Genomic DNA, 24,618 nt, shown 5'->3' on the forward strand with positions numbered 1-24,618 from the left:
AAAAAAAAAAAAAAAAAAAAAAAATGCAGTTATTCAGTCACAGTAGCTATATTTCAAAAGCTCAATAGTCACATCTGGCCAGTGGCTTCACAGATACAGGACATTTTTGTCGGTAGGGTGCATTGTAACAACAGTACTGGAAACCTTTCAGGCCTTGAGAAGGGGGTGATTCCCTCATAGATGCTGTGCTAAGAGCAGGGCGACCACCTCCTTCCACCCAGGCCCCTAGCTGGAGCTCAAGGCAAAAATCCCAGAGACATGATTCAACTGCCCCAGCCCTCTCACTCCAAATGAGAACGAGGGAAGTTTTTATAGAACCACTGACCCTTGGCCACTATTGGATGAGGTTTGACTGGGAATCACCAGCATATAAGAGGTGGCCTTTTAGAACGTGTCTTTGCCTCCTTCAGGTCATATGGAGACCTGCGATGCACCCAGTACTGCTACATCGACTCCACGCCCTGCCGCTACTTCACCTGAGGGCCATGAGGAGAAGGTGGGCTGCGCCCCACAGAACTGGCAGCAGCTTCTCCACCGTCATCAAACTGGCCATGTCCTGGCCCCGTCTCCACCCACCTTTGTGTGACAAAAACAAGGACAAATTCCTGCTACTAAGACATGCTGTTAACTCAGTCTGACTGGAAGAATTTAGGACCACTGCATCCTGTCTTAATCTAAGGTACTGGAAAACCTTCCACATGCCCAACCTGAGACCTGTTCCCCATCGCTACCATCCGGCCAAACAACCGGCTACAATGCTCTTCCTCTTCTGGAATGTTGCTGACCCAGGCCGCGGACTTGGCTGAGCACTGTTAGACACACATAGACCTGCAGGCTGTTTTAGTACGTTTTGATCTCTTTGGGGAATCTGGAGTACAGGCCTCTCCGCCCCTGACCTCCAAAACGAGCAGGCACTCTCACTCACCCTGGGCAGCTCGCTGTCGGGTCTCTCTAGGCCTATGAACCACAAAGCAGGGAAGTGGGCACATTCTCTCAGGGCGGCTCACAGCGTTGAACCTGCCACAGGACCCCAGCCCAGCCTGACGTGGATGTGGCTGCCCAGGAAGAGACTTAACTGTGAAAAAGTACTGAGAACCCACCTGACCCAGGCTTGCCCCAAGCAGAGGAGAGAGAAGACGCTCCTCTTCTCAGTGTTTCCCAAAGGGATGGCTCTTGTGGTTCAAAATCTCCGGCACCATCTTGACCTCTTGGCTCTCTCTGCACTTTGGCCCTGTCTCAAAAATGTCCCTCATGTCCATTTCCTGTCCAGAAGACTCACAAGGACTGTGTGACCTGCACAAGGCCACACCTGGGCAGGCTGTTGCTGTCTCCTTGGTTCTTAGGCAGATACTTCCCTGGGTCCCCCATCTAGGGCCAGCTGCAGAGGGCTTCTCTCTAGGCAGAGCGTTCCTGGCCGGAGCTCTACCTCCTTGCCTCCTGCTGACCCCTGACAGCGTCCCGTGGCATTTCTTTCCTGTCTGCATATTGCATAGCCTTGTCCTCCTGTGTGCCTGAGCTCCTCCCTTTTCAATAAGATTATTAGTCCTGCATGTCTGTGAGCTGCCTTTCATCACCATTTTTCCTGAGTGGGGCTTAATTTTATTTTGGAAAGATATCTCCAAGATGAGGTCCACCCCCACAGCAGATCTCAAGTAGAAATTGCCCATTTGTTACCAGCTGGAGGGACACCCCTGGGTTTTTGTATAAAGTTATTTGATGAGCCTGAGCCTTGGGGACTCAGCAGGCTGGAGCTTGGGGCCTGGTGGACCATCACCTGGTGTCTGTAAGTGGACCCAGTCTCCCACAGGTGATATCAACCTGAGGGTGGCATCTTTAGAGGCAGGCACATGGGCAGCCCTGTTCCCTTCGCCTCTACTTCAAGGCCTGGGGAGATGTTGTTTTCATGCTGCTTCCACTATCACACTGGGGTTTCCGGATGGAAATAAAAAAATAAAGGCAGTTCATTTCCCCGCTGTGGCTCTCTCTTCCGTTGGGGGTTATGGGGGGCAGTGTCTCAGCATTGCTAGATGGAGTAAGGAGTCTAAAATCAAATCTGCTTCTCAAACTCTGTGGAGGGTTCTGGAATGTGGAAGCATTCCAGCTCCCTCAGGCAAAAGGGAGGAAACAGATCCAGAGAGGTCATGGACTTGCCCGAGGTCGCAAAACCCAGTCTTGCTAGGCCAGCCTTGTCCTCACCCCTAGTTTTAGGACCTTGTTTAGGATGGAATGGAGGGCTAGTACTACTCCTGGACCTGGCCAAGAGAGGCCCTGTCCTGGGTCCCAAGGCTGGAGGGCCCCACCCTGGCCCTCCTCTGTCCATGACCCTCTCCACAGGGCGAGGTGTCTGTGTGGCCAAAGTGACACACCCGCTGGAGCTTGCACGCCCCACTCCTGGACCATGCTCCAGGCACCTGGGAAACCACAGATCCCCACCCAAGTGGTCTTGAGCCTGCTTCCTGGACCTGCAGCCCTCTTGCCCATGTCTGTCCTCCTGAGTGTGACCTGTACACATGCAGGCCTGGGGGTGACCAGCAAAAAGTTGTTTGTAGGAATTACAGATGGGGCTTGGAATGTGGGCTGGGGTTTCCTCATGGACAGCACATGAGGCCCTTCTTAGTGTGGGATGGGCCAGGGGTAAAAACAGAAGGGGATCTGGCTGTGGGATGGACCCTCCTCTCCTCTTGCTACCACAGGACTTTGTGGAATCTAAAATTCCAGATTCAAACCTGGTCTTCCATTCTTTATGAAAGTATCCTTTTTGAGGGAAGCAGAACATATTGAATCGTTTAGTTGGGAGTGGTGGTATGTGCCTATAGTCCCAGCTATTTGGGAAGCTGTGGCAAGACATCACTTAAGTCCAGGAATTTGTATTCGTCCGTTTTCATGATGCTGACATACCTGAGACTGGGCAATTTACCAAAGAAAGAGGTTTAATTGGACTTACAGTTCTATGTGGCTGGAGAAGCCTCACAGTCATGGCAGAAGTCACATCTTACATGGATGGCAGCAGGCAAAGAGAGAGAATGAGAAAGAGCTTGTGCAGGGGAACTCCTCCTTTTAAAACCATCAGATCTCATGAGACTTGTTCACTATCATGAGAACAGCATGGGAAAGACTCGCCCCCATGATTCATTTACCTCCCACCGGGTCCCTCCCACAACATGTGGGAATTCAAGATGAGATTTTGGGTGGGGCACAGCCAAACCATATCAGGTGGCATGTGCCTGTAGGCCCAGCTACTTGGGAAGCTGTGGAGAGAGGATCACTTGAGTCCAGAAATTCAAGGCCAGCCTGGGCAACACAGTGAGACCCTCCCCCAACTCCACCTCTAAAAAACAAAAAGCAAAACAACAAAAATAGTCTGTTATTTGATTATAATGTAAATACCTAGACATTTGGTATGTGAGTGTCCATATATACTCTTTCCTGGACCCTGAAATATTAGAGATGGGCCTAGGGATCATGCCTGTAATCCCAGCACTTTGATAGGCCAAGGTGGGTGAATCGCTTGAGCCCAGGAGTTCGAGATCAGCCTGGGCAACATGGCAAAACTCCATCTCTATAAAAATCAGCAGGGTAGGGTGGTGTGCACCTGCAGTCCCACCTACTTGGGAGGCTGAGGCAGGAGGATCACTCGGGTCCAGTAGGTTGAGGCTACAGTGAGCCATGATCACGCCACTGGACTTCAGCTATTTCAAGGGATGGTTCTGAAAGGCTCAGGACATGAAAGGATTCAAAGTCACATGTTTTAAGAATATGTGTAATAGTAGTAATTCTGGCCCTTTGGCATTTTGAAATTGAAAGATGAGAGATTGGGGAAGATGGGCAGCTCCCAGCCCTTCCCTGAAATCCTAACTGTGAGGTAGGGAGCTGGTTCAGAAGTGGGTATGCTGCCCAGGGAGCCACAGAGTTGGTATCCAAGAGCTCATCTGTGCCAAGTAAATGTGTCCTGAGATAATCTGCTGGTCCAGGAGGAAGTTGAGGTGCTACTATGAATGTGGAGGGAAGAACATTGAACAGGGGGTACAGGTATCTGGTTGATCACTTCTCATGATCTCAATTTCCTCATCTGAAAAAGATTTTCAATAAGGGCTGAGTTTTCTTCCAACACTAACAGATTGTGGGTGTGATGCCTGCCCTTCAGCTTTGACAGAACATACCCTAGGAGCAGAATGGATTCCCTTAGCTGCTCCTGAGGCTGTCACATGGGGTGGCTTAGAATAAGACAGGGGCTCAGAGATGCAGTTGGTCACCAAAGAAGGCTATGCCAGTCCATATGCTTTCATTGGCAAGAACAGAAAATCCAATCTGAATACCATAAGGTGGTATTTATTGGTTCATATAACCAAAAGTCCACTGTGGTGGGGTGGAGATCAGGCATGATTCAATCAAGGTCCTCATTTTATTCCTCTGCTATCCTCTCAACTATTTGAACCTTTCCATTAATTTGATCCTTAGGGTGGATCCTTAGGGTGTTGACTGCTGCAGTTTCAAGCTTACATCTGCACCCTGCAAAATCTGGAGGAAGAGACAATGCATATTCCAGTGGCTCTCAAGAAATTCCTTTCCAGCCAGGCATGGTGGCTCATGCCTGTAATCCCAGCACTTTGAGAAGCCAAGGTGGGTGAATCATTTGAGCCCAGGAGTTCGAGATCAGCCTGAGCAACATGGCGAAACCGTATCTCTATAAAAAATCAGCTGGGTGGGGTGGCGTGCACCTGCAGTCCCACTTACTTGGGAGGCTGAGGCAGGAGGATCACTTGGGCCCAGTAGGTTGAGGCTACAGTGAGCCATGATCACGCCACTGGACTCCAGCCTGGGTTACCGAGTGAGACCCATTCTCAAAAAAAAAAAAGAAAAGAAAGAGAACGTATTTTCTTGAATTCCCCAGCAAACCAAGGAGGCTCATAGCCGGTTTCTGAACCAATTTCTATTGGTCAGGAGAATGGCACTTGCTGACGAATGAAGGCTGGGTTTCTGAACCCATGGAGACAAAGGTTATAAGAATTTAGGACCACTGCATCCTGTCTTAATCCAAAGTACCGGAAAACCTTCCACATGCCCAACCTGGGAACTGTTCCCCATCACTACCATACGGCTAAACAACTGGCTACAATGCTCTTCCTCTTCTGGAATGTTGCTGACGCAGGCCATGGGCTTGGCTTAGCACTGTTAGACACGTTACTCTTAGCCTATCCCCTGGAGATTCTCCAGAAGCACAGAGGCTACATGGGGGTGACTTCTGGACCAAATATTGGGGAGTACAAATTGGGGGAATGGGTGCTGAGCACACATAATGTCCATTCCACTGGTTGTCTGGTTTTGCTTCTCCTTTTGGCAGGAATAGGTGCTGAGTTGCTTGAGGCAAACACTTGGGAAGACTGCTCACACAATACCCACAAGGCTACTGGTTGATTTTTTTTTTCTTTGAGATGGAGTCTCACTCTGTTGCCCAGGCTGGAGTGCAGTGGCAAAATCTTGGCTCACTGCAACCTCTGCCTCCCAGGTTCAAGTGATTCTCCTGCCTCAGCCTCCTGAGTAGCTGGAATTATAGGTACATGCCACCACGTCTGGCTACTTTTTTATTTTTAGTAGAGATGGGGTTTTGTTATGTTGGCCAGGCTGGTCTTGAACTCCTGACCTCAAATGATCCACCTGCCTTGGTCTCCCAAAGTGCTGGGATTACATACATGAGCCACCGTGCCCAGCCTTCTGGTCAAGTCTTTTAATTTTTTATTTTATTTTATTTTGGTAGAGATTGAGTCTCACTACGTTTTCCAGGGTGGTCTCAAACTCTTGGCCTCAAGCGATCCTCCCACCTCCACCTCCCGAAGTACTGGGATTTCAGGCCTGGTTGATTTTGACAGGTCCACTCACAGAGACTGACTTCTCACAGCGTGCCATGGGTCAAGAAAGATGTGGTGTAGTTGGTGAAAAAAGCGGAAGATTAGATTCACACATCTGAATTTGAAACCTGGCTCTGCCACAAACTCGCTGTTTAATTAACCCGCTTAATTTACTTAACTTCTCGGAGTCTCTGTTTTCTCACCTCTAAATGGGGAATAATAGAATAGTAGTAGTACCTTATTTCAAGGTTGTGGCGAATTGTAGTGATAACACGGTTTAAGGCCGGGTGTGGTGGCTCATGCCTGAATCCCAACACTTTGAGAGGCCAAGGTGGGCGGATCACCTGAGGTCAGGAGTTCAAGATCAGCCTGGCCAATATGGTGAAACACCCAACTCCACTAAAAATACAAAAATTAGCCAGGTGTAGTGGTGCACGCCTGTAATCCCAGCTACTAGGGAGGCTGAAGCATGAGAATCGCTTGAACCAGGGAGTCAGAAGTTGCAGGGAGCCGAGATCATGCCACAGCACTCCAGCCTGGGTGACAGAGTGAGACTCTGTCTCAAAAAAAAAAAAAAAAAAAAAAAAAAAAGAAAAGAAAAAGAAACTGTTTAGGAAGTGTTGGATTTTATTTGTCATTATCATTATTTAGTGGCTCAGGCCAAATCAGTCGCCTCTTTGGGGATTTAGGGGTATTCACAAAGTTTCACAGTGATTTTTTTCAGGTGGTGGGAGTAACAAAGCGAGGCTAGAGATGTCACTGGAAAGAAAGCAGTAGTCACTCAAAAAAAGGAATGGTTGGTCGGACGCAGTGGCTCATGTCTATAATCCCAGCACTTTGGGAGGCCAAGGTGGGTGGATCACCTGAGGTCAGGAGTTTGAGACTAGCCTGGCCAACATGGTGAAACCTCATATCTACTAAAGATACAAAAAGCTTAGCTGGGTGTGGTGGCAGGCACCCGTAATCCCAGCTACTCAGGAGGCTGAGGCAGGAGAATCATTTGAACCCGCTAGGCAGAGATTGTAGTAAGCCTCATGCATTGCACTCCAGCCTGGGCGACAGAGCAAGACTCCCTTTCAAGGGGGAAGAAAAAAGGAATGGTTATGACATTTTTCAGTTGCAGCAGTGTGGGAGAAATATTCCTCCTGTTAATGTTGCAGCTGGCTTTCTGAGTGTCGGCTATGACAGTCTGAGGCATGGTAGGGGCACAGAGCTGACTTACTCTATCTGGACTGATTTTTTTACTTTCAGGACTGGACTGGTTTTGATGCTTTCACCAGTAACAGAAGCTCAAGCTCTGCTCAACTGACCCCGAAGGATCCAGCCTGTCTCTGGGCCAGAACTCCTACCATGACCAGGGAAGTGTAGGGTTGGGATTTGACCCTAGGCCTCTTATCTATCCAACTGCAAAGCCGTTTTAGTAACAGATTTGTAAGCAAAGTGAGGTTTTTGATGGAAGCTTGGTCACCAGCACTTCACTTAAGAACCAGTGCTGGGGAAGGGGGTGGGGCAATTTCTGAGTGTCTCCTGGGACAGACACACAGGCCATCGCTCCGTTAGGGGCATGGAGGGTATGTGTGGGTCAAATTGCTAAATAATATCCAAAGCTCATTACAATTAATGGGCCGACCTATTCCCCAATGCCCGCTTTACTGGAGTTGTTTGGCCCCATCCTTCCCCCACAGTAGAGTGAGCCAATTAAAATGTTCAGTGAAGCAGTTCTTCAGCACTTGTGTGATAATAACCAGCTTACAGGTCAAGGACCTTGGCAATTCACCAAGGAGATTGTTACATTTGAGCAATTCAGCATTACAATCCATGGGCCCAGAGGTTTCAGGAGCCTGCTTCCAGCCACCTCCACCAGGGTGCCAGGCATGTGAATGAAGCTAGCTTGGACCCTGCAGTCCAGCCTATCTGCCAGCTAAGTACCACTGAGTGACCTCAGTTAAAGCCACAAGAAGCTCACCTGCCTAGCCAAGCTCTGTCCCAATTCCTAACCAACAAATCCCATGAGATAAAATGGTATTGTTTTAAACCACCAAGTTCTGGGGAGTAGCTCATTACTTAGCAACAGATAACTGGAATAGTGCTCTTGGTAAGAAATGGCAGTAGGGAAGCAAACTATATGCAGTGAATAAGGAGGGAGGGCCGAATCAAGAGAAGCCATTGGGTGGCTTTTGGTGCCCTCTGCATGAACCATGAATAGAAATGTCTTAACTTCTACTGGAACTTTCTTATCTGGCCAGGGACAATGCCAGAATTGGGAGGGGACTTAGAGATCATGTGGCCCAGTGTTCTCAAACGTGGCAGTCACAGGGCATGTGAATGTAATAGATGGCATTAATAGCTGCAATTCTTCCCACCTCCCTGTATCTACACCCTTTCCAATCTCTTTTACAACTCCTCCCATCAATTTTGGGGAATGGATTTCCCCACTTACTCCTTCATTCTGAACTTAGCTGTCTAACTTGCTTTGGCCAATGGCATCTTAGCAATTGTGACAGAAGCATTTTGTTTCCTCTCTTACACCTCTCTGCCTTTGCCATGACAACATGCCCAGGCTGGGCTGGTGGAGATGACATGGAGCAGAACTGTTGCCCCCACTGTGCTGTCAAGGCCATCCTAGATTAGCTGAACCTCAGTCAACTGCCAGGCGTATGAGGAGCCAATCAAGACCAGAACTGTCCAGCCAAGGCCAGTCTAAAGCCAACCCAGACTTGGGAGCAAAATAAATGCTTATTAGTCATTGAGTTTTGGGATGGTTTGCTACAGAACATTAAGGTGGCAATAGTTAACTGAAGATAAAACTCCCTTCAGTGATGGACACCACCACTTCCCCACTAAGAAGGTTCAAGTCTAACTACTGTTGCCATCTGAGGGAACAAACACATTGGAGAATAAGTAGCAGAGGATTTCTAGACTTAACATGTAATTTAATTCAATCCAAATGTATTCAGCACCCACTAGAGACACTACAGCAAATTAAAAAGGAATATGGCCACTGCCCACCTAGAAGTTTATACAGTCTAGCAGGGGAGCCAAGACCACAGGTAAATGTGAGCACTGCTGAAGCAGAAGTGGAGAATGGAAGCAGGAGGGCAGGATCACTTTTGGCCAAATGTCAACTGGGAGTCAGAGGTGTGTGTAGCGTGGCATTCCAGGCGGAAGGAATCTGGTAAACTAAAGTGACAATAGGATATGTCTAGGGATTCAGTGTAACTGTTGCATGGTTCTTAGACCCAAAACTAAGCCTTCCTTGTCAGACCAAGTAAAATGGCCTCAGATGCGATTCAGTTGTGAACTTCATACCTTTTAAAAACTGAAGTTCATCCTCCAGTTTTGAATGTCACACCTTTTAAAAGCTGAGGTATACTTCCTAATGATTATAAACACCAAATTAAAAAGGAATCCATTTAGTTAGCTATTTAGCCTTAAGCACAGAAGGTTCTTAAAAGAACCATATATTGCTCACTGATTTCTAAAAGAAAATGAAACCCACCAAGACATTAAATGTATTGCTGACTTTCACTTTTATTTAAATATAGTGATCTTTTAAGAGAATAAACAAAAAATACTTTATACAGCAAATATTTTATATAAATGTAAACATGCATGTCTACTTCACAATTAAGCAAAAAAACTTTCAGGCACAAGATTTTAAAAATAAAGAATGCGACAACGAAACCAAGACAAATAACAGAAGTAACAAAAACTCACATTTCATAACTCTTCAATTGGTCTTGTCTTCCAACCTATTGGTTAAGGCCTGAGTTTCAGAAATCCTACCTTCCTTGCCAAATAGAAACATCTACTTTGGCTGTACATAACATTATCCACGTAACACACTAATTCTCTTTCAGAAAATAATGTAATAAATACATCATTCATACACACACACACACACACACACACACACACACACACCCATACCCTGCTGAACCAGCTTCTCAAATAGGAAAATAGGGATTTTGGAATTTTCAAGTTTTCCTACAACCGAAGCACATACACACACGTTAACACCTTACACAGAAAAAATGATTCTGCTACAGCAATAAAATCGTTAATGAGTGGCATGATTACAAACATCTAGTTCATTTGTATTAAGTTTCCTCAATCACAACTTTTACTAAGGCTTACTAAGTGCCTCAGATACTTCAGATTTAATTAAGTCTTTCATCTCATCTAAATGACCCACAGTACAGTAGACATTGTACAGCACAAAGAAAAGGCAATTTTAACAATTCAGTTAAAGATTTCTAAATCATGAAAGTCAGCATGGATACTTTCAGCTGTCTCCAAATGCCTGGAATGTTTTCCTATGTCTATCCACTGCACTTTACTGGCTGGGTAGTTTTCTCTGCCTTCTCCCCAACCAGGCTACAACCATTTGAAGGTCCATTCCTGTGGATACCCAGGGAAGAGATAAGAATGACAGTCCCTGCTTTTTTTTTTTTTTTTTTTTTTTCTTTTGTAGCAACAGGGTCTCGCAATGTTGCCCAGCCTGGTCTCAAACTCCTGGACTCAAGCAATCCTCCCACCTCGGCCTCCCAAAGTGCTGAGATTACGGGCATGAGTCACCACACCCAGCCCAGTCCCTGCTTTTCAGGAGCTCATACCAATCAGAGTTCAAGCAAAAAAAAAAAAAAAAAAAGGTCAGTATGTACACACAGGGCACTCCATGTGGGCTGAAAAAGACAAGAGTCCACAAAGATGGCACCCACAGAGCCTCAGAAGTGGAGTTTGGAGGGAGAGAGAAGGAGAATGAGAGAAGGCACAGAGGCAGGAAGAACAAGTCCGGTTTGGCTGGCAGGAGGGCATCTGTGAGAAACCGTCTGTGAAGCCAAATTCTTGACTTCCAAAAAGAAAAGATTCCTTCTCTGGTGGGTAAAGCTGGAGGGCAGAGGGCAGAACCACCAAAGGCTTTGTGCAGAGAACAAAACTGAAGCCGTGCTAGAGAAAAACCATACAGCGTTGGGCAGGACAGATGATAGGACAGAGGGTCTGAAGCTCAGGAAGCTTGACTCACCAAGCCAGTGCCACATGCAAGCATTTCCTATAGAAACATGTCTTGACCCAACATGCCAAAAACCACAGTTCTGTCTACGGAAATCAAGGCTTTCAGAGAAAAGTTGGTGGGGGAGAGAGACAGAGAGGCTTAAATAGATATTTTTAGTTCAAGTTCCTAGAACCTGCCCCAGTTTGAGCAAGTTAAGAGCAGTGAAACAATTCCTACGTCCAGTAACAATTCAAGTCTCCTAATCGTGACCTTGCGAAACCTTCCCTGAGCTGTCATTACCAAGGAATTATAAAGCAATTATCAATCCACTATAAATAAGTTCCTACCTGCCTTTAAATCCACCAAAATCTCATGATGGGCTGAGAGCCCAGCACGGGGTCCTAGCGTAGACCTGTTACCTACACTAGGGTAGATGGTGTGAGCATGCTGCTGGGCAGTGGCTCCCTGGGCTCACTATCACGATGAAACAGTTGACTCTATGAGGTTTCACTGTAACCAAAGCCCCCACCACAGACCACCTAATTCCTTTCTAAGTCCAGACTGCTTCCCCTCCACTAGCTGGGGAGGGAGAGGCCATATAAGTGGAGGGACCTGTGGAGGAAAAATTATTATTACTATCTTGATGTCCGCTGAACCAAAGTGGATGGAAATTTCTCAGGACATACTCATCCAAACTACAAAATCCGGCTACTCCATACTGATTACAGGATGATTTATCACACATTCATCAAATATAGAACATTGACTAGTGACCAGTTTCCTCCAACAACAGATCCATTTGGAAACGGCACACCGTAGAAGGCAATCTTGTGACTTTCTTCTAGTTGTATATAAAAAATACAAATTGGTTGGGGAGTCAGGTACAAATAGTGGTACAAAAGCATGAACAGATATGCCCGATCAAAGAATGTGCTCACTTTCTATTGCAGAACTTCTATCTAGATTCTGATTTTTAGAAACTCACTGCTGGTTCATTTGTTCGGAGAGGTTTCTTCACATCTCTCTTCCACTCCTACCTCCGCCTGCTAAAATCCACTGACTGAAGAATACTTAGTATGGATCCACATGGAACCAAAAGCCCCAACTGAATGCAGTCACATGCATTAGCACAGTGGCTACCGGTTTCATTTGCTCACCCAGCCTCATGTATTTAGGGACTGAATTCAAGCTAGAAGCACCCAACACTTTTGTCTTTTGAAATCTAATCAAAGTGCCAATGTACATCTAAAAGTCCCATGTATAGGAATCTCTTGATTCCTACAAATGAGACTCAAGGGAGAGAACATTGAGGAAAGCCCAGAGAGGGGGCAGAAGACTGGCCACAAGCCGGGTGTGTACTTCCCTTTCTTAGTCTGTAAATGACAGATTGAGCTCACCGGACTCCATGGTCCTCACCAGCTGACACTCAGGGACTCCACTCTGTATTCTGAGGTCCATTTCTATCTAGGCTTGTCAGGCTGAGTCAGACAAAACTTCCTTACCACTTTGTGTCAACAATTTAAAGTGGTTTTAACATATTTCTATGATGTAGTTTGAGGTTTTCCCTCTCTCTCCTACCCCTCAAAGACTTTCATTTCACTGGTACCAACCACTTGGCCAAACGGATGGCTGCTGAGGTTTAAAATTGAATCTCTGGCCTGGTGAAGATATGGCCTCTGAGTAACCTAGACCAGGGCACATTTATCTGTTTTTCATTACAATGTTAACTAAATAGAAATATAATTCTGTTAGCTCTTCTACAGGTCTACTTAAACTTTGAAAGATGAGATTGTTCAAAAATGACACGAGAAAATCACCCATCACCACTAAGTTAAAGACTTGAATATGTGAGAGCTCCAGAGCCTCAAATTCCCACTACAGTCACTGATCCATAACATTTTCCTCTTGGCAACGGACACCACGCCAAAGTAGCTCGGTCTTGCGGCATGTTTGTGCACCAAAAAGTAGATTTCGAAAGATCCAGCACTAGTCATCACTGTCACTGCCAGACTCACTCAACTGCAAGTCATTTCCTATTAAAAAAAATAAAATAAAATAAAATAAAATTGCAGAATCAAACAAAAGTACAGAATTTGAAAATGATTTCCTCACAATTCTTTTGGTTAGTTGCCTTGGCTATCACACTACAGTAAAACCTTGTTAGTTCAACTTAGGGAAGAAAACCAGTTTGGCTCACTGAAACAAAACGATGCTTTTGGTTATCTGCAATGCACAACAATACTGCTTATTAGGGTAGAGGAAAGGAGAAGTGAGCTAGATAGCTTTTAAATGGTTTAATAAATAGCAAGAAAATATTTAAAATACGGCTGGGTACAGTGGCTCATGCCTGTAATCCCAGCACTTTGGGAGGCCGAGGCGGGCAGATCATTTGAGGCCAGGAGTTGGAGACCAGCCTGGCCAAACCCTGTCTCGACTAAAAATACAAAATTAGCCAGGCATGGTGGCACGTGCCTATAATCCCAACCACTCGGGAGGCTGAGGCAGGAGAAATCACCTGAACCCGGGAGGCGGAGCTTGCAGTGAGCCGAGATTGCACAACTGCACTCCAGCCTGGGCGACAGAGCGAGACTCCATCTCAAAAAAAAAAAAAAAAAAAAAAAAAGAAAATATTTAAAATAACTGATTCACCATTCAGTAGAACTGATCACATTAAGTTGCTTTATAAAGGCAACTTAAGAAAACATCCAGTAGGCTTCCCATTAAGAAAGGTGAATACTGTTAACACCAGTAATATGCTAATGCAGTTTCTGCTCTGGCACACCTCTGTCCAGGATAGTCACGTTATCTTAAACTTCAAATCTGAAGTAACGAACTTTACAAAGCCCAGATTCTTGTTTACTATGCAGAATTTAGAAGAATATAACTACTCAACATTTCAATCTAATACAATAGGGATACATACAACAGAACCCCAGTTGATACCACTTGTAACAAAAGGGATTTTCTTTATTTCCAAATTGCTAATCTCTAGGCCAGTTCTCCTCAAAGTCTATTTTGAGGACTCTAGGGTCCATGAAACCCTTTCGGGGGGTCTGATCCTGAGGTCACCCCTTTTCTAATTACCTACAATGCCAGATTTTCTTCATATACTTCAGTCTATGTTAAAGATGGGGCACATATGGCAATGTCTTGAGATATTTTTGGTTGTCATGCGGCTGGGGAGGGGGGAGGAGATTGGTACTGGCATCTGGGGGTAGAGGTCAGGGATGCTCTTAAACATCCTACAATGTGCAGGACAACCTCCCACAAAGAAGACTTATCTGGCCCAAACTGTCCATAGTGCTGAGGTTGAGATTATCTCTGCTTGGTCCACAATAGTTAGATTAACTAGGTTAACTTCCCCACTGTTGCCTCTAGACCTTCCAACTTCCTCCAAGGAAGGTGTACCAAGAGAGAACATTCATCAGGGTTCCAAAGAGAGAAAAGCATAGAAAATTAGCCCTCTGCTCACCTTCAAAACAAATAAAGTTTTGTTCTTGTTTCCCTGTTTTACTTTAGTATCAACTGCATTAAAAGCTACTGAGGCCGGGCATGGTGGCTCATGCTTGTAATCCCAGCACTTCGGGAGTTGGGGAGATTACTTGTACTCAGGAGGAGTTCAAGACCAGCCTGGGCAAAACAGTAAGACCTTGTCTCCACTGAAAATTTTTAAAATGGCTGGGTGTGGTGGCTCATGCCTATAATCTCGGCACTTTGGGAAGCCGAGGTAGGTGGATCGCTTGAGTCTAGGAGTTTGAGACCAGCCTGGGCAACATGGCGAAACCCTGTCTCTACAAAAAAATAAAAAGATCATGCCACTGCACTCCAGCCTGGACAACAGAGCAAGACTCTGTCTGAAGGAAAAAAAAAAAAAAAAAGCCACCACACTGTCTGGGGACAGCAGATTCTTTTTTATAAAAGTTCAAGATAGGCCAGGCATGGTGGTTTACACCTGTAATCCCAGCACTTTGGGAGGCCGAGGCAGGCAGATATTTGAGGCCAGGAGTTGGAGACCAGCCTGGCCAACATGGCAAAACCCCATCTCTACTAAAAATACAAAAATTAGCCAGGTGTGGTGGGACATGCTTGTAATCCCAGCTACTTGGGAGGCTGAAGCAGGAGAATCACTTGAACCCGAGAGGTGGAGGTTGCAGTAAGCCGAGATTGCAACACTGCACTCCAGTCTGGGCGATAGATGAGACTCTGTCTCCAAAAAAAAGAAAAACCAACGGGCAGACAGCAGTATGGTGGCAGGTAGCTCCCCGAAAGCCTGGTATAAAAGCAAAAACGCCTACCTGTTCATGTTTTAGTGTTTTCCAGAATTCACACACACTGGTATGAGCCAGTAGGGAATAGAAATAGAAAGAACAGATTTTTCATCTCATTTCCCTTTTTTACTGTTTAGTAACTCACACCTTTCTGCTCCAAATTATTTTTAACAAGATCCTCTCCTATGCCTTAAACATCTTTAGGTTTGTAAGTTCTGGCATAGGATAAATAGAAGCTGCACCTATGGCCCTCTCTCAGCCATAAAAGGGGGCACACACTTACTGAGGGTGTTCATGAGCTGGTTGCTTCCTTGTGGCCGGCTGGTTCCGTTGGCAACGGCAGGCCTACTGTTGTAGGGCTGCTGGTGTGAAGGTTGTGGAGGAGAGGCTGGGCCATTGTCCTCGCCTCCACTGCTGGAGCTGTCGTCATCACTTCCCGAAGAGCTCTCAGAGTCTGAAGAGCTGCTCCCACTGCTGCTGCTCATCTGTTCAATAATGTCAACTTCAGCCCTTAGCTCTGGAATAAATGATATGATGTGGATCAGCACAGCAGCCGTTTTCAAGGCAGTGCATTGGAGCTTCTATAAATAGTAAATTAGCAAAACCAATAGCAATAAGAAATAATTTAAAACAAAGTCCTACTTCTCAATTCCTTAAAAAACGTACAAACAAAATTACCAAAACCAAAACACAACCTGTTTCCAGAGACACAATGGAAACATTAAATTCACTCAAAATAAACAAAAAGCAAGACTGTTTGAGAATAATGGCTGTTCTATGTAAGAAATGAATTAAGTCCATTTGCCTTTATCTACTAAAAGGAAAATTATGAATATTATGAACTATGGGATAAAACTGTAATTCCCACATAAGAGAAGACAAATATTATGTAAAGTGGTTGAAAAATATTTGACTAGGAGTTGAAAGGTCTGAGTGCTTGTTTTGGATTTACCTCTAACCAGCAGTGACACCCAGGTAGAAGTCAATGAATTTTCCAAGCCACTCTGGAAAAATGAAAGCCAGACTAAGGTCCTTTCCAGCTCTTATGTCCCATAAATAAATGGAGGCTTGCAGGAAGAACCACAGTGACTAAAGAAAAATAGTAAAACAACATTCTTCCTCTTCACGTATCTGACTGACAGCCATGACTGTCAGGTACTGCATTTTTTACAGATACAAACTAGGGAAGGAAAAACAAGCCTTACCTAACCATTTCAATGTTAACTAACCATTTCAAAAAAGGTGCCAGATTTTCCTGTCCAAGCACACACACCATGTGGGCTTAAATGGCTATGGCTGCTTTAAGCATAATTGGCAACAACTAACCACTCATGCTCTGATTCCTATTCACCTAAGTGAAAACTTCTGTAACAGCATTCCAGTATCCATGAGGAAAAAAAAAACAAGGGACAAAACAACTGTGCACAATGCAGAGTGATGTCTGCAGCCATTCTACAGGGTAGAAAAGGCAAACTTCCCAGGGACAACTCTTTTCCTTTCCCTACTATTATTAGGGATTTAGTTGTTTTATAAAACTTATAAATATGAAACATGACACTTGGCCTCACAACTTCTAAAGAGTCTGGAGGACTAAAAGCATTCATCGTGTGAAGGAGAAAGCCAAGGTAAGCTTCTTTGTCTCAGGTTTGCAGTGGAGAGACCCAAACCAGACCTTTAAGGCTTTCTAGGAGAGTATCTGTTTCTATTGGTCCTCATGGCCTCTTTCATATTTACACACTTCGTGTTAGCACAGAACATTTGCTTATGGTATTTTAAACGGCACTTTAATCCTTGTTTTTTTTCCCCAAAAAAGAGATGTTATTGCCCAGGCTGGAGTTCAGTAGCTACCAACAGGTATGATCATAGCACACGGTAGCGTCGAACTCCCAATTTCAAGCGATCTTCCTGTCTCACAGTACCTGAAACTACAAGTGTGCAGCACCACGGTCAGCTCCTCCAGCCTCTATACTAATGTAGAGCTCAGAAATGTTGCCACCTACGCTTACTTTTCACCTCCAACACCTAGAATCCTTTCTTTCTCCGGAGCCTTGGATATGCCATATGGAGCCATATGGAGCTTTAGATGGAAGTCATGCTTGTTTAAATCCCAGGCCTCTAAGCAGAATGCTACCAAGATAGCCACAAACTCAAGTCACTATTCCAGGACTCACCCTTGTCAAATGAGATAAATAGTAGAAGCCCCTATCTCTGAACAGTGAGCTCTGCAGACATTTTTTTGATGGCATTGAATGCCCCAGCCACTGTATCAATACAGCAGCCACGTGATCTCCACAAGAAAATCAACACTCTACTCCAAGTTGCTATCATGGATCCAGAAAACATTCTCTACCTCTTTTGATGTCATCCAACTGAGGTTCAGGTGAGGGGTTATCTTTCAAGGGAGAAGTTTTGGGTCCAACTGGAGGCTTCGTTGGAGCTCTGAATGGCATAGGTGGTGGAGGTGGTGGTGGCTGTGACGTCTGTGGAGGACGAGTGGGCTGCTGTTCCATTCGGGCCTGGATTTTACTGCTGCCCTCAGCTCTGAAAGGAGATACAGACATTAAATTAGAAGGGCAAAAACAGTGGTTCTCAAATTTGTCCAGGTGACTGAAAACTCATAAGTCTCTGTAGAACCCCATACTCTTTCCAGGCCACTTCAAAATATTGATATTTGCAATTTTATCATGTGAGCTATTCATTCAACATTTGAGTGTCTACTGTAATCCAGTACTATGTTATGTATTAGGGATAGATGAATAGAATATTTACTGCCCTCGATGAGCTCAAATGTAGGATACAATGCAACTCTGAGAATCCATTTTACTAGTAGAAAATACATTCACAGCATCCCTTAACAATGAGGGTAAGTTCTGAGAATTGCATCATGAGGTGATTTCATCCTGCGAACAGCAGAGTGTACTTACACAAATCTAGATAGTGTATTATATAATTTTTTCCCATGAAAACCCAAATGTCCCACCACCATTACTGAACATCAATCATTTCCCCTACTTGATCTGCAATGCCAATATCAAGTGCCATATATCAGGTTTCCACACATGCTCCATTAGAATCTTAAGGGACCACTGTCATATATGGAGGTCACTATTGACCAAAACATCATTATGTAGTTATAATCATGAGTGCATGAGCTCCTAAATAAAGCAGCTCTTAAAATACTGCCCAGCTTGCAAATTTTCCATTATCTATATACTGCTTGTTCATTTCATCACATGCCAGCTCTTGCTCACAGACAAGCAGAATTCCACCCCAAGCTGAGAATATTCTATCAGTTAACAACTTCTTTTGTAAATGGACTAGCCTGATTCTTCTAAAACTTCTGTATATGCACAAATCACTTGGTGATATCTGCAGATTCAGATCTAATAGGTGTTGAGATTCTGTATATCATCTAGGTGATATGATACTGTTAGTTCCCGTATCACACCGAGTAGTAAGGGAACATACCATAACCATCAAATATTGGAGGAATAACAGTAGTACCTGGTTCACTGTAAGTAATGAATACAAATAAATAGAGTGGCAGGACAGGAGCAAGGGATTCTGCAACATACTCTCTGGGGTAGATCAAGCTTTGTAACCCTCAGTCTCCATATCTTTTTTTTTTAAAGATAATAATAGCACCTTTCGTACTTGCTTTGGCAGCACATATACTAAAATTGGAACGATTCAGAGAAGAGTAGCAGGGCCCCTGCGCAAGGATGACACACAAATTCATGAAGGATTCCGTATTTTTAACAAAAGAAGTAAAACAAAATAATAATAATAATAGCACCTTTCTAAAAATTTCTTGTTAGATAAAACAATGCATATAAAGCATCTAGCAGAGTGCCTGGGACATGATACTCCCTCAATAAATGGTACCTATTTGTATTTTCTGTGGAATGAGTAAATGAAAAAAATGGCTTAATGAAGCATAAACAAAAAACATCAGATTGTTACAATCTTTACAATTTAATTGCTGTATAATAATAATTACTGTATTATAAGTGAGCTATGATCATGCCACTGCACTCCAGCCTGGGTGACAGAGCAAGAGACCTCGACTCTTAACAACAACAACAACAACAACAACAAACTGTATTATATGGTAACAAACAGAACCACTAGGTTATTTCTATTTATAGAATGAATTTTTATTTTCAGATAAACTCTTTAACTGGCTTCATTTTAGACATGTAATAACTGTTGAATTAAAGAGTTCACTATATTTAAAAATAGGCAAAGTTTTATTTTGGTATTACAGTGATCTCAAATGTATCTTGTAAAAAAATTAATGTTTTCACTCCAATTAAGTATAGTATATATTATTACTTCATAATTATAAGTTTATAAGTTATCTTATCCCTTAGGTGGTACTGTAGCAATCACGAGATTAACAAAATTGGCTTAATTATAAAGTATATCCCTTTCCCTAATGGTTCCCATGTTTTAGGTTTTAAAACATTATTTCTTTTATTGCATTTGAGGGAGACATATTTTCCTGATTTGTCTGAGAAGACGCAAGTAGAGTTAAGACTACTGATAGAACACTATGAGCAAGCAGATGTTCACAACCTTATAAAAACTGAATAGATAACAGAGGTTTGGAAACATGATATAAACCTGCATCTGGCTATTCACATACCTTGTTTTCTTCACCTGAATGCTGCTACTGAGTTTTTCCAGCACATATTCACCAGTGTCATGATTAATAATAAGCACACAGTCTTTCTGGTAAGGCCGTTTGTTCCCCTTGAACACAGTCATGGGTGGTGTGGACCCCTATTTGCCACAAAAGTATAAGATGATCAAACTAAACATACCAGTCATGAATATCAACTGAATTTACAGATGACTCTACCTGATGAAATCTTTCATCAGAGCTATTCAAAAAGAATAGGTTGAACTGATTTCTATTTTTAACTCCTGGTTTCCCAGGCAAAATAAAGGAGAAATAATATAGCAAGCATCTGTGAATGTGCAACGCATTCTAAGTAGTCAAAAGGTAGTACAAAATTTTAAATTACTATATACATTCCGAGAGAGAAAATTAACCATTACTTGCATTATACTAAGCAGAGTTATCACTCTGTATAGTAAAACTGTGAGTGATCTCTTTACTTCTTTGTCATTAGAGAGACCAGGGTTTCCCCTTCTCATGTCAAGCAACCAACAGAGCATTTTCCAAGAGAAGATCATTATCCTGGTTGGCTCAGAATAAATAAATCATGTCACTCATCTGCCTAAGCCTTTCAGTTACTCCTCAATTGCTCTCAGGTCAAAGGATAAAATCTTTAAACTAGCCACTTGGCCTTGCACTACCGGGCCCTTCCCTGGCTCTCCACCTCACCCTGCGGCATACTCCCCTGCACACGTGCTTCACAGCAGAAGGCAACTGGCTTCTCTCTGATCCTCAAGCTCTCTCCTGCCTCCGGGCTTTAACAAGGCTTCCGGCCGGCTATCTCCTGCCCTCTCTCTTGAAATGACCAAACCTCCAGATCTGCTCACAGCTTAATTCCTTAGGGAAGCCTTCCTGATTTTGTAGAATAACAGCTATATTTTCTTGTGTTTATTTAAACTCCAGACCATAAGCTCCATAGGGGCAAGAAATGTGCTTGTTTTGTCCAAGGTTGTATTCTTCATGCCTAGTAATGGGCCAGTGTGTGGGAGGTGTTTGATTAATATTTGTTGAATACAGTATTTAATATCTTGCTTAGAATCAAAAAAACCACTTGGCTCTTTGACTCCTTATTTATATAGTAAAAATATAGAGCTAGAAAGGACTTTAGGGACCATTTATCTAAACCTTTCATTTTACATATGGGAAACTAAGGTCCAAAGGGAGATGATGTAACTTGCCAAAGGCAACAAGTAATCAAACAGCAGTTTGAACAGGCAATTTTTCCTCAGCACAAAGCTTTCCAGATCTCTCTGTCCAGAGACTTTTCATTCTGTCACCAGCTACCAAGAAATTATGTTCCAGAACAGGGGTGTGACATGCAATAAAACATGTTCGCTAAGAGCATCATGTGACCCTTTGGTGCTTTGTCATTAGTGCTGCCTTGGGTAGGGCTTCACAAAAGTCTTTCTGCAAGGGTTCTTAATCCAGCTTTCAATTTAGTTCTGCATCCCTAAATCAGCTGGATGTGTCAATCTCTGGCTCTTGCCTGCCTTAACTCCTGGCTTGGTTGCCTCACACTCCTGAGCTGTTGTGGCCATATAATCAGCAGGGCACCTAAGGCTTTTCTCTCTGGAGTTGCTTGGGAGAAAAGCTGTATCTAAAAGAGGGGCTAGGTGTCCAGACAGGAACCTTGTCTACTTAGTGGCAGATAGGGGAAAAGGAAGATTGGGGAAAATGACGAATAATCTTTTTTTTTTTTTTTTTTTTTGAGAGGGGGTCTCACTCCGTCCCCCCGGCTGGAGTGCAGTGGCGTGATCTTGGCTTACTGCAACCTCTACCTCCCAGCTCAAGTGATCCTCCCACCTCAGCTTCCCAAGCAGCTGGGACTACAGACATGCACCATCACCCCCAGCTAATCTTTTGTATTTTTGGTACAGACGGGGTTTCACCATGTTGCCCAGGCTGGTCTTGAACTCCTAAACTCAAGCTGTCTACCCACTTCCACCTCCCAAAGTGCTAAGATTACAAGAATTATTTTTAAATCAAGCACCTGCCTAGCATGAAGTCCACACCACCCCACTCCCCAAAATTCCTTTTTTCCTTATGTTGCCACTTTAGAAATCTAAACATTTTTAAAAGTAGAAAGTTGAAATTGCAATAACATAAAAGATGAAGATTCATTGTGATCCTACATTTAACAAAACAATGAAATAAACTCACAGGGATATGTGGCAGTGTAATTGTGACTTCATCTCCTTTGCCAACTTGAAGCTCTCCTTCACAGGAAGTGTCTATAGAAGCTGGTTTAAAATCATCTAAAGGGAAAGGAAAGAAAACACTTACCCACCAGGTTACTTATAATAAGGGCCTCCTGGGACATCTCCATTTAAGAATTAAATTTGTTATTACTCAGATGAATGAAAAATAAAAATAATTCAGAATTCTTAAAAACTGGTTTCATTATGGAAAACTTCAGATATACAAAAGTAGAGAAAATCGTACAATGAGCCCTGGTGTACCATTATCTAGTTTCTATTATTACCAACTCAGGGACAATCCTGTTTCATCTACACCTCTACAAACTTTTCCTCTGACCCCTTTGGATTATTCTAGGGGAAAAAAGAATTTACAGGCCATTTTATTAAAGATATTCCCTTCTCCCAAGGGAGAGATGAAAATTAAGATCTCATCATCCATAATAAGTTGCTTTTTTAGGGTTGTGAAGATCAAAAGTAACAGCATATGAAAAAGATCCTGTGACTGTAAACTCTATGAAATATGAAAGGCCACAGCATCATCAAAAGCTGATTTCACTCTGCATAGAAACTGTCAAAATTAGGATTTGCCATACTCAAGTTCCATAGCTGTTTTTTTTCTTTCTTTTTTTTAAAAATAGTGATGGGGTGTCACTACGCTGCCCAGGCTGGTCTCAAACTCCTGGGCTCAAGCTATCTGCCCGCCTCGGCCTCCCAAAGTACTGGGATTATAGTGTCAGCCACCACTCTCAGCCAGTTCTGCGGCTTTAACCAAGACACTTCTGTAGATGTTCATAGCAGACAACTTAACTGTATCTCAAGTTATCCTGCTCGTGTTTCTAAAATGCAGTTACAGTACAACATGAATAGCCATCTTAATTCACATTCACATCTGCCTCAAACTGCAGGGCAGGTGCACACATGAACTGTATGATTTAAATTCCACATTGCCGTTCACCAAAAGAGAACATCAACTTAGTAAACTCTTCAGGAAATGATGTTCTTATCTCATTCCCAATCTCCTCTCTGAAAGAGCTGGATCTGCTGTCAGTAGGAAGCATAGTAATGGCATGGCAAGTGACTACACAAAGATGGGATTTCATTATCTAAGACGCCCTCTTCACATGTGTTGAGTCACATCTATGAGGTCCTCTGACAAAAACAAGTCTTAACAACAGCGTTAGCGCCACGGAAACCAGAAGTTCATGAATCACGGAGGATGCTCTGTCAGCCAATTCCTAACTGCCAAACCTTCACCCAGGACATAGGGTGGAAGTGCACTCTCAACAGAGTCTATAATCATGTAGAAAAAGGTCCAGCATAATGACTATGTCGACATTCCTTACGCCTGCTCTCTTCTGCTTCCAAACATAGACCAATCTTTAACCTATCCCAGGCTCACGAACTCTGATTTGACTCTTTACCCACAAGGAACTTGGTCTGGAGGAAAAGCCCGGATGGTATAGGTGACCTCAAAAGACATCCAAGTCAAATGAAGCACAGAAAGGAGATGGAAGAAAACTCTGAGGCGCAGAGAGGATGCCAATTCTTTGGCTGTAAAGGGGACAAAGCGCAGTATCTGGGAGTCCAGAACCAAGTCGGAGGAGGAAAGCAGGGAAGAGAAGGGGTTCGGAGGGAGTGGATGAGGGTCGTAACAAACAAGAAGCTTCTTTTAACTGTGGGGAACCCTGATGGAAGCATTGGAAAGGGGAGGGGTTTCGAGGAAGAAGTGGACCCGGGTAAGAGCGGGGAGGTTTGCCTTGGGGGCGGGAGGTTTGCCTTAGGGGCGACGTGGGGGGCGGGGAGGGATGGAAACAAAAAGAGGCCAAAGACCTTTGGAACTAGTGTTTGAGACTATAAAGTAGAAGAATAGTAGGGAGTGACGAAGATTTGGGAGAAATAATCTGGGTAAAAGAAGGGCCAACTCGAGGTCCCAAAGGATTGGGGGTCCGAGAGAAAGTAACTGACGCTGGCAGGGGGTTCCCTGGAATCTGAAGGGCGGAGGGAAGAAAGGAAGGAGTCAAGCTTGACATGTGGCGGCTGGAGCGGCCGAAGGGAACCGTGGGGAGCGCTGACTTACAACGAATAGTGTGAAAGGAGGCCCGCGGTCGCTTCTCGAAGCTCTCCCCGAGTCTCAGGCAATGTTCCTCGCGGTCCAGCAGCGGGTTCGCGGTCCCATTCATGGCCCCACACCGGCCTCGCACCCAGATCGGCGCTCTCCTGGCGCAGCCGCGATCGGAGCTTCCGGCGCTGGCGTCTGGGAGGACTGTGCTCCCGGGACACCGCTCTAGGGGGCAAGGAGAGCAAAGTCTGCACCCACCCGGGTCCAGAAGCAAGTCCTGTTCTCTGCGTCGGGGTAAGGGAAAAATCTGAGGAGGCAAGGCCGCGGGACTTCCGGCGTCGGGTAGGAACTTCCGGGTTCCTAGCGGAAGTGGCGGGGGCGGTGCCATGGCAAAAGAACTCCCGGAGAATCCCAATTCGTGATCCTCAGAATTGGCTCAGGGTTGTTTCGCGGTTCCTCCCATATTCTGCCTCCGAGATCTGGGGCTGGCTGTGGGGTGAGTGCGCCTGGCCCTACCCATACAGGTGAATTTAGGAACTGATGATGGTGATCCCTGAGCGTGGCTCA

General features: G+C 44.4%; 3 protein-coding genes across 19 annotated transcripts in view; 2 read left to right on the forward strand and 1 right to left on the reverse strand.

Moving 5' to 3' along the window:
• The window catches only part of COLQ (collagen like tail subunit of asymmetric acetylcholinesterase), a 79,688-nt gene extending 69,620 nt beyond the window's left edge, over positions 1-10,068 (forward strand). For 6 of the 9 annotated variants that reach the window (XM_017882445.1, XM_017882562.1, XM_017882841.1 and 3 more), the window contains one exon: positions 411-1,971. In XM_017882445.1, coding sequence (XP_017737934.1) covers positions 411-480 — 70 coding nt within the window. In that variant the 3' untranslated portion in view covers positions 481-1,971. Of the gene's footprint in view, positions 1-410; positions 1,972-4,458; positions 4,621-7,097 lie in introns of those variants that run through there. The other 3 variants (XM_017882714.1, XM_017882629.1, XR_001887408.1) reach the window with 2 other exon arrangements.
• On the reverse strand, positions 9,358-24,594 carry EAF1 (ELL associated factor 1). Its single transcript, XM_017883093.1, has 6 exons — positions 24,070-24,594; positions 21,955-22,049; positions 19,759-19,895; positions 17,461-17,651; positions 15,394-15,627; positions 9,358-12,875 (listed from the first exon to the last, which is right to left on the reverse strand). Exons 1-6 carry the CDS (start codon positions 24,437-24,439, stop codon positions 12,829-12,831), a joined length of 1,074 nt encoding a protein of 357 aa, XP_017738582.1. The 5' UTR covers positions 24,440-24,594; the 3' UTR covers positions 9,358-12,828.
• METTL6 (methyltransferase 6, tRNA N3-cytidine) overlaps positions 22,870-24,618 on the forward strand; it is a 48,060-nt gene continuing 46,311 nt past the window's right edge. For 3 of the 9 annotated variants that reach the window (XM_017883289.1, XM_017883369.1, XM_017883210.1), the window contains exon 1: positions 24,434-24,547. The gene's annotated coding sequence lies outside the window, so the exon portion shown is untranslated. Of the gene's footprint in view, positions 23,729-24,404; positions 24,576-24,618 lie in introns of those variants that run through there. The other 6 variants (XM_017883623.1, XM_017883895.1, XM_017883967.1 and 3 more) reach the window with 6 other exon arrangements.

This window comes from Rhinopithecus bieti, unplaced genomic scaffold (genome assembly GCF_001698545.2).
Source record: "Rhinopithecus bieti isolate Rb0 unplaced genomic scaffold, ASM169854v2 scaffold_12, whole genome shotgun sequence".
Lineage (NCBI taxonomy): Eukaryota > Metazoa > Chordata > Mammalia > Primates > Cercopithecidae > Rhinopithecus > Rhinopithecus bieti.